The sequence below is a fragment of the Vombatus ursinus genome, unplaced genomic scaffold, assembly GCF_900497805.2.
Source record: "Vombatus ursinus unplaced genomic scaffold, bare-nosed wombat genome assembly UNPS02014811.1, whole genome shotgun sequence".
NCBI lineage: Eukaryota > Metazoa > Chordata > Mammalia > Diprotodontia > Vombatidae > Vombatus > Vombatus ursinus.
In genome coordinates, this window is record NW_020954589.1 from 17,716,297 (window position 1) to 17,731,204 (window position 14,908).

Genomic DNA, 14,908 nt, shown 5'->3' on the forward strand with positions numbered 1-14,908 from the left:
CACCTTCTATGTTCTAGGCATGGTGAGGTGCTGGGAAGAGAATAATAAAATTGAAATAGTACCTGCCCTCAAGAAGCTTACATTCTTTGGTGGTAGATAATAGCAAGAATTTATAGTCTGTCAATGAAGGAATCATAGCAACCTGAGCCTGGTTTTCTAAGAATGTTTCTACTCTATTTTTAAAGAGCTTTTAGGGAAATATCAAAAGTTTGAATTTAAAATATGAATTAAGTGAAAGGAAGGATGGAGGGCAAAATTTGACTTAATATAGTTGGACTATAAGGAAAGCTGAGTGCTGCAAAATTAATGCTTTTGAATTGTGGTGCTGTAGAAGACTTTTGAGACTTCCCTTGGACAGCAAGGAGATCAAATCAGTCAATACTTAAATTAATTCAGAGTGTTCACTGGAAGGTTAAAAATGGAAGCTAAATAATAAATACGTTGGCCACATAATGAGAAAATGAGACTCATTGGAAAAGATCTTATGTTGGGGAAAGATTGAAGGCAAAAGGAGAAAGGGACGCAGAGGATGAGATGGATGGATAGTGTCATGGAAACAGCAAATGAATTTGGACAGACTTCAAGAGATAGTAGGGGATAGAAGGGCCTGGTGTGCCATGATCTATGGGGTCATGAAGCATTGGACGTGACTGAGTGACTGAAAAACAATAACAACATTAAGGAGGAAGTTGGAGACCGTTGCAAGATTTTGATCTAAGGATCAAGGGGACCAGGATGGTATCTTGAAGGTAGATAATAGAAGATAGATAATGGAATCCTGAGATTTATTTGCTGGTTAGAATGATGTGAGAAAAGACTAGAGACAGAAAGAGCAGGTAGGGGACATTTACGGTAATCCAGGCCTGAGGTAATACAAACCCGGACTTAGTCGTGGTTTGAGGAGTTGAACTGTGGCATGGTGGAGAAAGAACTGGACCTGATCAAAAGAAGAAAGGAAGGGAGCAAGCATTTATTAAGTACTGACTATGTGCAAGGTACTTTGCTAAGTGCTTTACAAATATTATCTCATTTGATGCCCACAACAACCCTGGGAGGTAGATGTTATTATTATTCTTGTTTTATAGCTTGGGAAACTGAGGCCAAGAGAGATTATATAACTTGCCTGGGGTCACACACAACTAGTAAGTATCTGAGGCTGGATTTGAATCAGGTCTTTCCTGACTCCTGTCCTAGCACTCTATCCACTGCACCATCTAGCTGATGGATGAGATATGGAGGGCAAAACCCAGAGAAAATTTACTGTGACTCCTAGCTTGTAATATCAGTTGATAGGAGTCAGTGTCATTCATGAATAAGTTGGAAGGAAGTGACGTGTGTAGCAGGGAAAACAAGTTGTATGATACTTCTATTATCATCAAGTTTCCCCAAAGCAGTTTGGATTTGAAGAGTGGCTTGACTGAAGGAAGCTGGAAAGTATAGATGAGTACTTCTTCGAGTCAAGTTTGTGATTACTTTAATGACTTCTCACTTTTCAAGTGAGATCTATAAAATGGAAAAGAGGGAACCATATGTCCAATAATCCTAAACCATAAATTCCCTTTTGACGACATTTAGGCCTTCCCCTTGCTTTCATTCAAAGCTGTACTCAAATTCCAAATTCAGTCACTCAGCAAGTACTTATAGTATGCTAAACTGGGGATTACAAAGAAAGGGGGGGGGGAGTTAAGGCGTTTCTATTATTTAATTTTTTTTTTCTTGGGACCCAGCCATCTCATCTCATCCAGACTGGAAGGGTAGGGATTACTCACTGGCCTGATCCCACTGCTTACTGGCCTGATCTCAAGAATGACAGGGGAGCTTGATCTACTCCATTTCTGATCTGGTCAGTTTATCCCTCCTTACACAACCTGGTCCCCCTCCTCTTCATCTCCGAACACTTAGTTGCATAGCATATTAATGCAGATAATGATTGGCATGGCCCCATTGCAGCCCAAAACTCCTGAGCTCAAGAGATTTGGCACCCTCAGCCCCTTCAGTGACTAGGATTACAGGTGCACATTACCATACCTGACAAATAGTTTACTTTCTAATGGGAAAACAACACATAAATAATTAAGTCTGTACAAGATTCATCCAGAGTAGTTTTTAACATTGAATGGAAAAGGAAGAGACCAACACCCTCATTTTATAACACATTCCGATATGATCATTCCAATTCAAATCTATCAGATATTCTCCAAGTCCCACTGGCCATTAAGAGACAGGGATTCCCCATTGAGGGTTTGGTTTTCAGAAATGAGGGGACCCAGCACAGCTCAGTTCTGCTGGGTAGTATGTGTGGAGAGAATGAGCAGCAGTGGCAGTTATAGAGCAGGAGCTGCTGTGTGGGAACGGAAGTGAGGTACAAGAGAAAATATGTTGTTAGGACAGAGTCAAACAGTGGGGTCGGGCTGGAGACCTCTGGGGAACCCCATGAGACCACAGGGACAGTGGTCAAGGCTGATAGAAAAATGAAGGGTTGCATGCTCTGCAGCTTCTGAGTTGATTTGCCTTCCAGAGTATCTGATTCCTGTAAGGGCTCTATCCTCCCAGCCCACAATAGAGGCAGACATTAGATCAGTCCATTTTAAAGTAGTCCATTTTAGAGATGAAGAAACTAAGACTCAGGGAGAAGGGACATCGTCAGTCACACTAATTAGCTAATTAGTAACAGAACCTGGACTCCAGGATTCCAATCTGGTTCTTTTCCCACTTATTCTCTGCTCCCTAAAAAAATAAGTAGTCATGGTGGTGGTGGCAGCAGGATGGGGCTGAAAGTATGAATCAAGGCTTTCTGACAACTAAGAGTCTGTGAGGTATTCACTAAAGGGTGAGTGGGCAGGGGGAAGACAAAAAACATTTATTAAGCCAAACACTGTGCAAAGTGTTTTTATAATTATAATTATAATTATTTATCTTATTATTTATCTTATTTAATCTTTGAAACAACCTTGGGAAGTAGGTACTTTTATTATCCCTATTTTACAGTTGAGGAGACTGAGGCAGAGAGTGGTTAAGTGATTTGCCCAGTGTCATGCACAGCTATTAAATCTCTAAGTTCAAATTTGAACTCAAGTCTTCCTGACTTCAGGCCTGATGCTTTATCCATTGACCACTTAGTTACCACCAGGCTTTATAATAGTCATACCGTGCAAAGTGTAAGCAGAGGGAGTAGGGCCTTGTAAGTCACTTCCAGTTTATATTTTCAGTGGGTTACATGTACAGGGAGGTTATCTTTTAACATAAAGGACAGTATGATACATAGTAATGAATGGAAGCAGCTTGGTAGCTGTTCTCCTCCCACACTGCCCAAACCCAGAAGGAATGTGTTGGCATTCCAGTGTTTATGTCCAGCAGGGCCCTAAAGTATAAACAGGACAATGCTAGAAATGACTAGAAATCCTGTCCAGGTCTCACTCAGTGGTAGTCAGCAGCACTTTGGAAGATCCTCCGCTTTTTTGTCACTCCGCCCCTCCCCCCCACTCTAATTTCTGTGATCATGATAGTACACAGCCTTGGATTAAACAAAAATGGTAGGAGAAATTACTACTGTCATCATTGACAATGGCTTTGGTATGTGCAAAGCGAGCTTTGCTGGAGATGATGCTCCTCTGGCTGTGTGCCCCTCCATTGTTGGGATGCACAAGAGACCAGAGTGTCATAGAGGGAATGGGACAGAAGGACAGTTGTGTTGGTCATAAGGCCCAGAGCAAGAGGTATCCTGATTCTGAAATATCCCATTGTCCCTGTTGGGATGACATGAAGAAAATCTGGCATCCTACCCTCTACAATGAGCTTTGTGTAGCCCCTGAGGAACGCCCAGTTCTGTTAGTTGAAGCTTCCTTAAATCCCAAGGCCAACAGAGAGAATATGACACAGATCATGTGTGAGACTTCCAACACCCCAGTCATGTATGTTGCTATTCATGCCATGTTGTCACTGTATGTCTCTGATCATACTACTGGTATCATTATGGATTCTGGTGATAGTGTCACCCACATTATGCCCATCTGTGAGGGTTATTCCCTTCTCTATGCCATCTTTCATCTAGACTTGGCTGGCTGTGCCTTGACAAATTACCTCATGAAGATACTGACAGAAAGAGGGTATAATTTCACACCCACAGCTGAAAAGGAAATTGTTCGTGACACTAAGGAGAAGCTGTGCTATGTTGCCCTGGACTTTGAATAGGAGACGACTGCTGTTATTTCATCTTCTTCCCTAGAGAAGAGCTGTGAGCTTCCTGATGATTATTGGCAATGAGAGGTTCAGGTGTCCAGAGACCTTCTTCCATCCATCCTTCCTGGGTATGGAATCCTGTGGCATTCATGAGACCACTTTCAATTCTATCATGAAGTGTGATATTGATATCCAAAAAGATCTATATGCCAACACAGTATTGTCTACCATGTTTTTATTGTTCAGAAATTTTTCAGTAGTGTCTGACTCTTTATAATGCTATTTGGGGTTTTCTTGGCAGAGATAATGGAGTGGTTTGCCATTTCCTTCTCCAGTTCATTTTACACATGAGGAAACTGAGGCAAACAGGGTTGCCTAGAGTCACCTAGCTAGTAAGTGTCTGAGCCCAGATTTGAAATCAGGAAGATAAGTCTTCCTGACTTCAGACCCTGCGCTCTATCCTGTCGGTCACCTAGCTGACAGAATGTGGAAAGCAATCACAGCCCTGGTACCTAGAACAATGAAAATTAAGATCATTGCTTTCCCGGAACGTAAGTATTTCATCTGGATTGGTGGCTCTATTCTGCCTTCTGTCTCTACCTTCTAGCAGATGTTAATCAACAAGCAGGAAGAAATATGATTAATATGGCCCATCTAGCATCCATCGCAAGTGTATCTAAATAGACTGCTAGGAGATGTATAGCATTTGCTCTATGAGTATTCACAAAGTAATAATTTGCCCTGGCAGATAAACACCTCATGTTAGCCTCATGAAATCGGAATAAGCCTTCTCTGAAAAGAAACTTGTCCTTAGGGAAGTTTATATCTGATGTTAGACAAATATCAGCACTTTTTAGATTGTTGAACTGTTACTGATTTGACCTCATTTTCAAGTTAACAGTTGTTCCCTTGGTGTACATTTTAGCACACCTTGTATACAGCTTTAATCTAAACCCTGATACAGATCACTTCATTTCTAAGGGTTAAGACCTAAGGGTTAACTTCAATAGAGAATTTACCTGATAATATGGCAATATAGTATCTGGCTGGTTGATGCTCAATGGCGGTACAGTTTAGTTCTATAAGTTCTATAAAGCATTGGATCGGTACAGGGTATCTAAAGGTCAGATTTCCAGCATCTAAAAGAGCTGACCTGCAGAATTTCTCTCCTAAAGCTGGCAATAGTTTATTAAATGTGTGTTCACCATCCTAGCAGGAGTATATATTGAATCCAAGAGTTAGGAACCAGTTTTTTTTTTCTTAACCCACTGTTTCCCTCCAATGTCATGGGGGAATAAATTACTTACGTGTTGTGAAAAAGTTTGCTTCTACAACTTGTAAATTTGTGTATCCAGTTAATTTATGTGAGTTTTGTGTATGTTGCCTTAATGTTTTCACATGACAGTAGTATACCAAAATTTGTAAATTATCCTAAGAGTTGAGAATTGTAATGCCCAGCACTTCTTTGTGTAAGGAAAAAATGAAAGTGCTGAAGTATAAGAAAAGAAAAGAAATCATGTCTAGAGGTTTTGGTGGGAGAAAAAAAGAATTAGGAGAGACTGGAGGGCCCATGGTTTTGCTAGTGAAAAAATGATGGAGATTGGGGTCTCAAGGTTATGTCATATTGTATATCCCTGACCTTGTCCTACCCAGATGAATATTGAAGCTCTCCTTCAGGAATAGAGACAAAGCAATTCACTAAGAGCATGAAGCTTGGAGGAATGGAAAGAGAAGAAGCTGTATGCCCCCAATACACTGTGTTGAAGACATGTCCTTACCAATGGGAAGCATCATGATACCCTGAAGGAACACTAGATTTTAAGTTAGATAACCTATGCTCTAATGAAGCTTCTACCACTTTCTACCTGTGTGACCTTGGGAAAAATCATGAAACCTCTCTGGACCTCAGTTTCCTCCCTTGTAAAATGAGAGATTCATTTACCTCTGAAGTCCCTCTTAGCGTCAGACCTATGATCTAGGGCCTGGGGGAAAAGTATGTAACTCTGGTGTAAGAAGAAAGCTTAGACCTGGAAGGGACTTTAGAGATTATTGAATCCATCTTCCTCATTTTATGGATGTCTAATCTGAGGTCCAGAGAAATTACTTGGCCAAGGTCACATAGAAAGTAGGAGATCTGGGAATCCAATCCACATATTGTCTCATCAAGCTTCACTCCCTTTCCCTATACACCTTTAATAAAAACAGGAGAGATTCCCTTTCTTTCCTCCCATCTGTAGGAACTGGGAAAGAGGCCATCCTACCTGGGGGCAGGAGGGTAGAATGGCCTTCTCTTTGGAGAAGAGACCCAGAATAGAGAAGCCTATGTCTCCCTTACCATCTCTAAAAAGGGCGGGGACTAAGTCAAAAAGGCCCCAAAGTCTGAAAAGCTGATAGTTCAGAAAAATGCCAAGTTGGGAATTTTCATTTTTTTCTTTCCAAGCTTCTTTCCTCACCCTCCCCAAAACCTCATCTCTGGCGTCCTTCTGATTGATTCATTCACACCCTCCAGCCTACTTCAAGAAGTAGCCCTGGGGGTAGGGAGTAAACCTTTGGGGGGGGCGTGGGTAGGAGGGAGGGTTGGGAGAACCAGTCTCTCAGAGGGGATTTGGATCAGACTTTGCTTTCTCTGTCTTTCCCAGAGCAGAGGGGAAAACCACTTCTTTTTTGGGCGGCTGCTAAAAATAGCACCCCAGTCCTGGAAAGAGAGCTCAGTTATTTTGAAAGTGCTCCCCCTCCTCAACCCCCTGCCCCACCCAGCCTGCTGAAGGAAGGGCTCACATACTAAGTTCTGTGCTCAGAATGGAACCTGAGACTTTCAAGAGAAATGAACAATATCTCACTTTATTTCATATTTGGAAAATGATACTATTGTCGTTAGCAACATGGATTGAAAACTCCCTGTCTACATAACTTTTCTATGGGAGTAAGTGGAGGAGATGTAGTCAGTCAGGCCTAACTTTCAGAAAGTTGATTAATTAGGGAGCTATGGTACCTTTCCTCAGGAAGCTTATAGTCATGTGAGGCAGAGAAGACACTCTATTGCCCTTTTTAGAAGTCCCCAGAACATTGAGGGGAGATATGGTTCTAGCCCACAAAATGTTTCCCTTTCTAGTGGAAGAGACAGTGCATATATGAAGTCATGCATGAAATAATGCATTTGATATCATACATATGTGAAAAAAGACTACTATAAAATACTTAAAATTAATATTTAAATGAGGATTAATAGAGTATCAGCTGAGAGAGTTGGTATCATGTAGCATGTAGAATGAACTATGGATTTGGAATCAGAGGTCTTGGGTTCAAATTTGACTCTCTTACGTGACACGTTTTTGAACTTGGACAAATAACATATTCTCTAGGCCTGCTTTTTCACCTGTAAAATGAAGGAGTTGAAGTTAATTTACTTCCTTTCTGTTCAAATTCATGTGATCCTCAGAGAAAAGAAATACTGGAATAAAAGAATGATCAGATTTAGGTATGACTAATCAAAGAAGGCTTGCTGGAAGAGGCAAGTCTTGAAGGAAATTTTGTAGGAAGGCAACTTCTAAATTCATTTGCTGGAGAAACCACAGGATGGAAAAGTTTGTGTAAGGACTCGGATACAGGAATAAATAGACAATAGGTAGGAGAAGTACCTGGGAGGCAGCGAGATCTATGCTCTTGGATAGTAGTTACCTGGGTTCTTCATTAATTCATTTAACCTATCTGAGTTTTGGTTTGCTTATCTGTGAAAAGGCAGCTGAAAAAAAAACAAAACATGGCCTGCCTCACAGGATCATCATGGGAGAAAGCACTTTATACACTATAAATTACTAATTGTTCATTGTTATAGTTCATTGGGTAGCTGGGCCTCAGAGCTCAGTTTCTGTGTGAACCTGTGTAGCGTACAAATGGTCAGATGTATGGGACGCTCTGGGCCCGTGAAGCAGGAAATGGTTTGCATTTCTTATTTCCCCCACAGCAGCTTTGGGAAGAGCCAGGCCCAACTCCCAGACCCCAGGGGCCTCAAGGGACCCGGTGGAGAAAGGAGAGCAGGAGAGGAATGTCTCAGGCCCTGGGAGTAGGGGCAGCTCTGACTTCAGACCAGGACATCCTCCTCCTCCCTCTTCCCCTTTTCTCTTTTTACCTTAGTCTCACTTTCTCTGTTAAAGTCATGACAAAACAGTAAAGCCAATAACCGACATTCATAAATTTGTCCCACCATCTCCAAAGAGCATCATGGGAAGTCAGAGCAGCTACTTAGCACATCCTTGTGACTTTCCTAAGATTATTCAGAAAATGCAGCCAGGAGAGTCATAGAGCTAGAAGGAACCCTCAGAGATCACCCCCCCCCCACCCCCGCTTATTTTACAGATGAAACTGACACACATGAAGTCATTTTCCCTGGATCACACAGGTAGTACGTGGCAGAGATGGGTTTTGAATTGAGAATCCCCTGACTCCAAATATAGCTGGAGCATAGAGTCTATTAGAGCTCCTTACAGGGTAACATAGTATCACTTTCTAGTGACAATGATAAGAGTGAAGGAAAGGAAATGGAAGGAAGAATCCACAGCAGTGTCAACTGGAGCCATTCTAGTTGTCGTTCAGTCAGTTTTCTGTCATGTCTGACTCTTTGTGACCCCATTTGGGGTTTTCTTGGCAAAGATACTGCAGTGGTTTGCCATGATCTTCTCCAGCTCATTTTACAAATGAAGAAACTGAGGTAAACAGGGTGAAGTGACTTGCCCACAGTCACACAGCTAGGAAGGGTCTGAGGCCAGATTTGAACTCTGAAAGATGAGTCTTCCTGACTCCAACTGGCACTCTATCCACTGTGACACCTTGGCTGCCTGCCATTTCTAGAGTGTACTTCTTATAGTTTGGAAACAGTAACTGAAATCCTTTACATACAAGGACCAAAACCATTGTGTGATGAAGTTGTTGATCAAGGCCCAGGGAAAGGAATCTTGAAGTCTGAGTCTTGCATTCATTCTGAGCAAGGAGACCAGTAGATCTGGCACACGGAGTCTATTAGGGGTTAGTGATTTGTACCAAGTGATTCTAAGTACACTTGGAAAGAAAGGAGCCTTAATCCAGCCAGAAAAGTTTGTATTCTTTCCTAGAATGAAGTCATTGAAGCTTCTTGGGTAAAGGGATGACATGGTCAGAACTACACTTTAGGAATGTAAATTGGCAGGTGAGAGGAAGATGGATCTGAGAGGGGAAAGCTTGGATTCAGAGATATCAACTGGGAGATTTTTGTAATAGTCCACACTTGAGGTGAAAAGGGCCTGAACTTGGGTGGTTGGAGTAGATAGGAAGGTGAGAGATGTGTAGGGGAGAGAACTGACAAGATATGACTGATTAGATATGGGGGAGGAGTGAGAGGGAAGAGTTGAGGATGACTCTTAGGTTGGGAATCTGGGGGACTGGAAGAATGATGTGCTTGACAGAAGTGGGAAGACTAGTAGGAGGGGTTGGGGTTAAGGGGAAAGATAAGACAATGAAAATCCAACCTCAGACAGTTGACACTTACTAGCTGTGTGACCCTGGGCAAATCACTTAACACCAATTGCTTCACCAAAAAGCAAAAAAAAAAAAACAAAACAATGAGTTTATTTTGGGACAAGTTGAACTTGAGATGCCTGTGGGGCATCCAGGTAGAGGTATCCAGCAGACAGTTAGAGACGAGGAACCTATGTGAAAAATAGGGGCTGGATATGTTGATTCATTGGCATGGAGATTATAAATTGAATCTGTAGGAGCTGATGGGATCCCTTAAATTCAGATGCCTATGGTTCTAGTCTGTTGCTTGTAGTCTTCTATTACATCTATTTTCCTATTCTGATTAGCTCCCACCCCTGTGGTAAGGTCCTCCAGCATCTTCCAAGCATCACCTGCTAAATGAGCAAAGGTATATTAGAAAGAACACTGGAACTGGAGTCAGAGGACCTGGGTTCCAATCTTGCCTCTGATAATTTACTACCTGTGTGATCTCAGGTAAGCCACAACCTCTCAAGGTCTCAGTTTCCTCATCTGTAAAATGAGACTTGAACTAGATGACTGGTTTTCAGGGTCCCTTCAGACTTAATGTCTTTGAGCCTCTGATCACTTTTCTCTAGACCCACCCCTATCACCCATTGCCCAGGGGAGATTAGGTAGCTGAATTTCCTTTATATGCCTTACTTAAAAATGGCTTTGAGTCTAAGACAAAACACAGCTGGAACTTGTCTGTCTGCTCCCTAGACCTTAGATCTCAGGCAGGGACAACTTCTCAAAAGTGTGCCTGACACGTCCCTAAAATACCAGGCCACTCATGTTCTCTTCCTGTTTGGAAAAGGGCAAATGGTTCAGGTTACCCACTAGACTCCAAGGCACGGTGCCATCATCCTCTGAGGGATTCTGATATTCTGGAAATCTAGACCTGAAAGGATTCTAGAGTTGTTGGAAGGGAAGAAAGGGAAGGCAGGCTCAGCATGTCTTACTGATGGAGGAGAGAGAAACAAACCTAATGGTCTCAGGGCACTTCCAGCCTTCTCTCTATGAATCTGTTGGAATACTTAGATATCTGTACTGTTCTAAAGTTAAAAGGGAGGAGTCCACTCTGGGAGATAGAATTCAGTGAAGAGTAGCAAGGTGGAGCCATGCCCAGGGCATCGGACATTCTCAACACTCTCCTTGGGGACCTCATGAGTACTCAATATCGGGGACAGCTAGTGGTGAAGTGGCTAGAGCACTGGGCCTGGAGTCAGGAAGAACTGGGTTCAAATCTAGCCTCAAACACTTACTAACTGTGTGACTTTGGACAAATCATTGAACCTCTGTCTGGCTCAGTTTCCTCAACTGTAAAATGGGGATAATAATCGCACCTGCACCCTAGGGTTGTTGTGAGGATCAAATGAGATAAGAATTGTAAAGTGCTGGCACAGAGTAAGTGCTATACAAATGTTATCTATTATTATGATTATTATCATCATCGTTGTTATGTAGATGACTACCAGATCTATATATCCAGCCTTGGTTCCTCTCCTGAGTTTCAGTCTGGTGTTACCAATGAGACTTTTCAGATTCAAAATGTCCCAAGCAGAACTCATTATCTTAACCCCCACCCCAATCTATTCTTCCCTCTTTTTGTTCAGGGCACCACCATCCTTCTAGTCATGCAGATTTACAATTTCAAGGTCATATCGACTTGTCGCTCTTTCTCGCCTCATATATCCCATCACTTGCCAGGTCTCGTTGGTCCCACCTCACTTTTTTCTCCTCTGGTCCCCTTCCTCCCCCTCGAATAGTCACCACTGTACTTCAGACCCTCATCACGTCTCATCCCGACAATTGTAATAGCTTCTTCTTGGGTCTCCCAGTCTCAAATCTTGCCCTTCCATCCTCTCCAATCCATTCTCTGCATAACTACTACTCTGTGCCAAATGGGATAGATGGAGTGATCAGGGAAGACTAGAACTCTGGTGTGAGGGCTTGCCGAGCTCATTCCAGGATTACTCATCCATCTTTAGCGTTCATCGTTCACCCATCTCTCACTTGTGGTTCCAAGAGGCTGTCGCACTCCACCATCTTGGCAGACGGCCTAAACCAGGACGAGAGTAACTGACTCTATTGGTGAATTAGGGGGATGTCTACCCCAAGCGTGTGAAGACTTCCTCCAGCTGAATAGGCAAATGAGAACAATTTGTTCCGATGGCCACGAAGACGGCTAAAGCAGGCACCGTGGAGTGCTTAGAGTTTGAAGATGCCAAGGCCATCCGCTGCATCTCGAGCCACAGTCAGTCATCCTGACTTTTGTCCTGCCGGTGGACTCTGATGACTCTGGAGGAGAGAGTGAGGCTGAAGACTTCGTGCAGCTCTGCTTCACTTAAATCCGATTCACTCACAAGTCAAGACATCCCCTGTGATGTCACCAGTCCTCTTCGAAGGACAAACAGCAACAATAATTCAGTGACGAGCGATGGCAGAGATCGGGCCATGTTACTCCTGCTTAGCAGGCTTCAGTGGCTCCCCATTGCCTTTAGGAGCAAATATAAACCCCTTTGACATTTAAAGCTTTTCAAAACCTGACTTCTGCCTACTTTTCCAGGCTTGTTATTTACTCATCTATCATTCTCCTTCAATCACTCTTTTGTCCAGTCAAGTCTGAAGGGACCCTGAGGGGCTATCCAGGTGAGAAATGGAGCCCCAGAAGGATAGATGGCAAGATGTCCAGAGTGGATGACTGGATAAGATGTGAAACAAGTTGATTGACTGATCAGTCTATTGATTGTGAAGTACGTCTAGGTCTAGGTTAGTTTGAATAATGAATCCCCTGGTTTTGTTGCTGTTTTTCACATATGACATTTCAGCTTTAGTTTCTGTGTCTTTTCCATGCCTGGAATTAATTCCCTCCTCACCTTCACTTTTCAGAATTTCTAGTTTCCTTCAAAAATTAGTTCAAATAGAGTTCTAGACTTGGAGTCAAGAAGGCATGAGTTCAGATGCAGCCTTAGACACTTACTCTGTGAATCCTTGGCAAGTGACTAACTTTTTTGTTATAGTTTTCTCATCCATAAAATGGGGATAATAATAGTACCTGCTTCCCAGAGTTGTGAAAATAAAATGAGAGAATATCTGTAAAGCACTTCACAAACCTGAAAGTGGGGCAGCTAGGTGGCATATTGAATAGAGTACCAGGACTAGAGTCATGAAGACTCTCCTTCCTGAGTGAAAATCTGGCCTCAGATATTTACTAACTGTGTGACCCTGGGCAAGTCACTTTACCCTGTTTGCCTCAGTTTCTTCATCTGTAAAATGAGCTGGAGAAGGAAATGGCAAACCACTCCAGTATCCTTGATTAAAAAAACAAAACAAAAACCCAAATGGGGTCATGAAGAGTCAGATGCGACTGAAACAACTGAATGACAAAACCTTAAAAGTGCTATACAATCGATAGCTATTATTATTAAATGAGGCACATGTCAGCCACATTCCCAACTGCAAATCTGATTAAAATGTAATTGGGGAAGATTTGACAAAATAAATAAAAATGTGACAAAACATAGATAATATCAATATGTGGTTTTCTAACTCAATACGTGGCCCCAGTTCCCTCAAATTGCCTTTTATTTACTTTGTATATATTTTGTTTATATTTTTGCACACACATTGTCTCCTTGATAGAATAGGATCTCCTTGAAGGCAAGGAATATTTCATTTTTGTGTTTGTACCACCGGTACCTAGCACAGTGCCTGGTATTACACAGGTGCTTAATAAATCCTTGTTGATTGAATGAATGAAAAGCACATTTAATAAGCATTTACTATGTGTCAGGCACTGTACTAAGCTGGCAATACAAATACAAAAATGAGACAGTCCTTGTCCTCAAAGGATTTACAATTTAAAAGGAAGATACCACACATAGAAAAGAGTGATGTCCAGAGAAGGAAGGGTATATCTGGGAGTTGCGAAGATGGTGAGTTGATCCATAGGGGAAGTCAATTGATATGTCCTCTCCAGAGACAATGGTAATATTAATCTGATTACTGATTAATCTGATTGGTAGTATTAATGGTAGTATATTACTTTAATGGGAGCTCAGAGCAAGAGATAGAAAGGAATTGGTGTCTGGAAGAGATCCTATGTATGGCAACAGGCTGGACTGCTTAGTGGAGAGCTGGGGCCAACCAGATATGATGGGCCAAACTTACTCATTCACCAATTCAGATTGCTTAGTCCAGGGTGGGAGTTCCAAAACTGAGTAGATCAGCTCACCTAAAGACTGGGAGCATTTTTCTAGTGGTCAGTTGCTGAGGGGCTATTCCAGGTGAGAAATGGAGCCCCAGAAGGATAGACGGCAAGATGTCCAGAATGGATGACTGGATAAGATGTGAAACAAGTTGATTGACTGATCAGTCTATTGATTGTGAAGTACATCTAGGTCTAGATTAGTTTGAATAATGAATCCCCTGGAATGGCCATGTTATTTTTATTCTTACTGCATGTTTCTATTGGGATGGAATAAATTACCATTATTTTACATGATTATAACCCCAAATAGTGAGAATTTGGATACATTTGACCACTTCAGGGGAGTAATTGTTTGCACTAATTGGGACCTGGCTATAGTATTAGGAAGGAGACTGGACTGGTTGAGGATCTAGACAGGTCATTTTCCCTTCTCTGGCTTTTAATAGTCTTATCAGAAATATGTTTAAGTAAGTTGAACTGGATAATCTAAAAGCTGCCTTCCAGCCCTAAAATTTGATTTCTGTTCTCTGATATTAAAATGGAACTTTAATGAGAAAAAGGAGAGAAGTGCTTAGTAAGGGAAGGAGGAGTGGGTGATGGTATCCCCAGTATTGCAAACTCAGTCCCAAAGTCTCAGTCCCAGTCTCAACTAAGTCCCTTAAAAGGACAAATTATGCGGCACTCCCAGGAGTGCTGAGTACCCAGATCTCTCTTGACTTCCTGTTTGGAAGGTCTGAGACTACCCTGACTCTAGCTGCGTATGGGTAGCTATGGCTCCACTCCCACTCCCTTCTCTGGTTCCTGCCACCCTCTCCCTTGTCAGATCAGAGTTGGCAGCCAAGAAGCCAACTTGGTTAGTGGGGTGAGGGAGGAAGGGTAGAATTGGACGCCATCAAAGAAACCCAGCCACTGGTTTCCCAGATATCAACCCATCTCTCCCCTGGGCCCCTATCTCACTATCATCCTAACCTCCTGTAACCTCGAGACATTCCCAACTGCGGTATGATG

General features: G+C 42.3%; 2 protein-coding genes across 4 annotated transcripts in view; both read left to right on the forward strand.

Moving 5' to 3' along the window:
• The window catches only part of LOC114053314 (disheveled-associated activator of morphogenesis 2), a 158,173-nt gene that overhangs the window by 82,162 nt on the left and 61,103 nt on the right, over positions 1–14,908 (forward strand). The window lies entirely within an intron of this gene.
• Positions 3,565–4,261, forward strand: LOC114053316 (actin, cytoplasmic 1-like). The gene has a single exon (XM_027876260.1). The coding sequence runs from the start codon at positions 3,565–3,567 to the stop codon at positions 4,189–4,191; it is 627 nt and encodes a 208-aa protein (XP_027732061.1). The 3' UTR covers positions 4,192–4,261.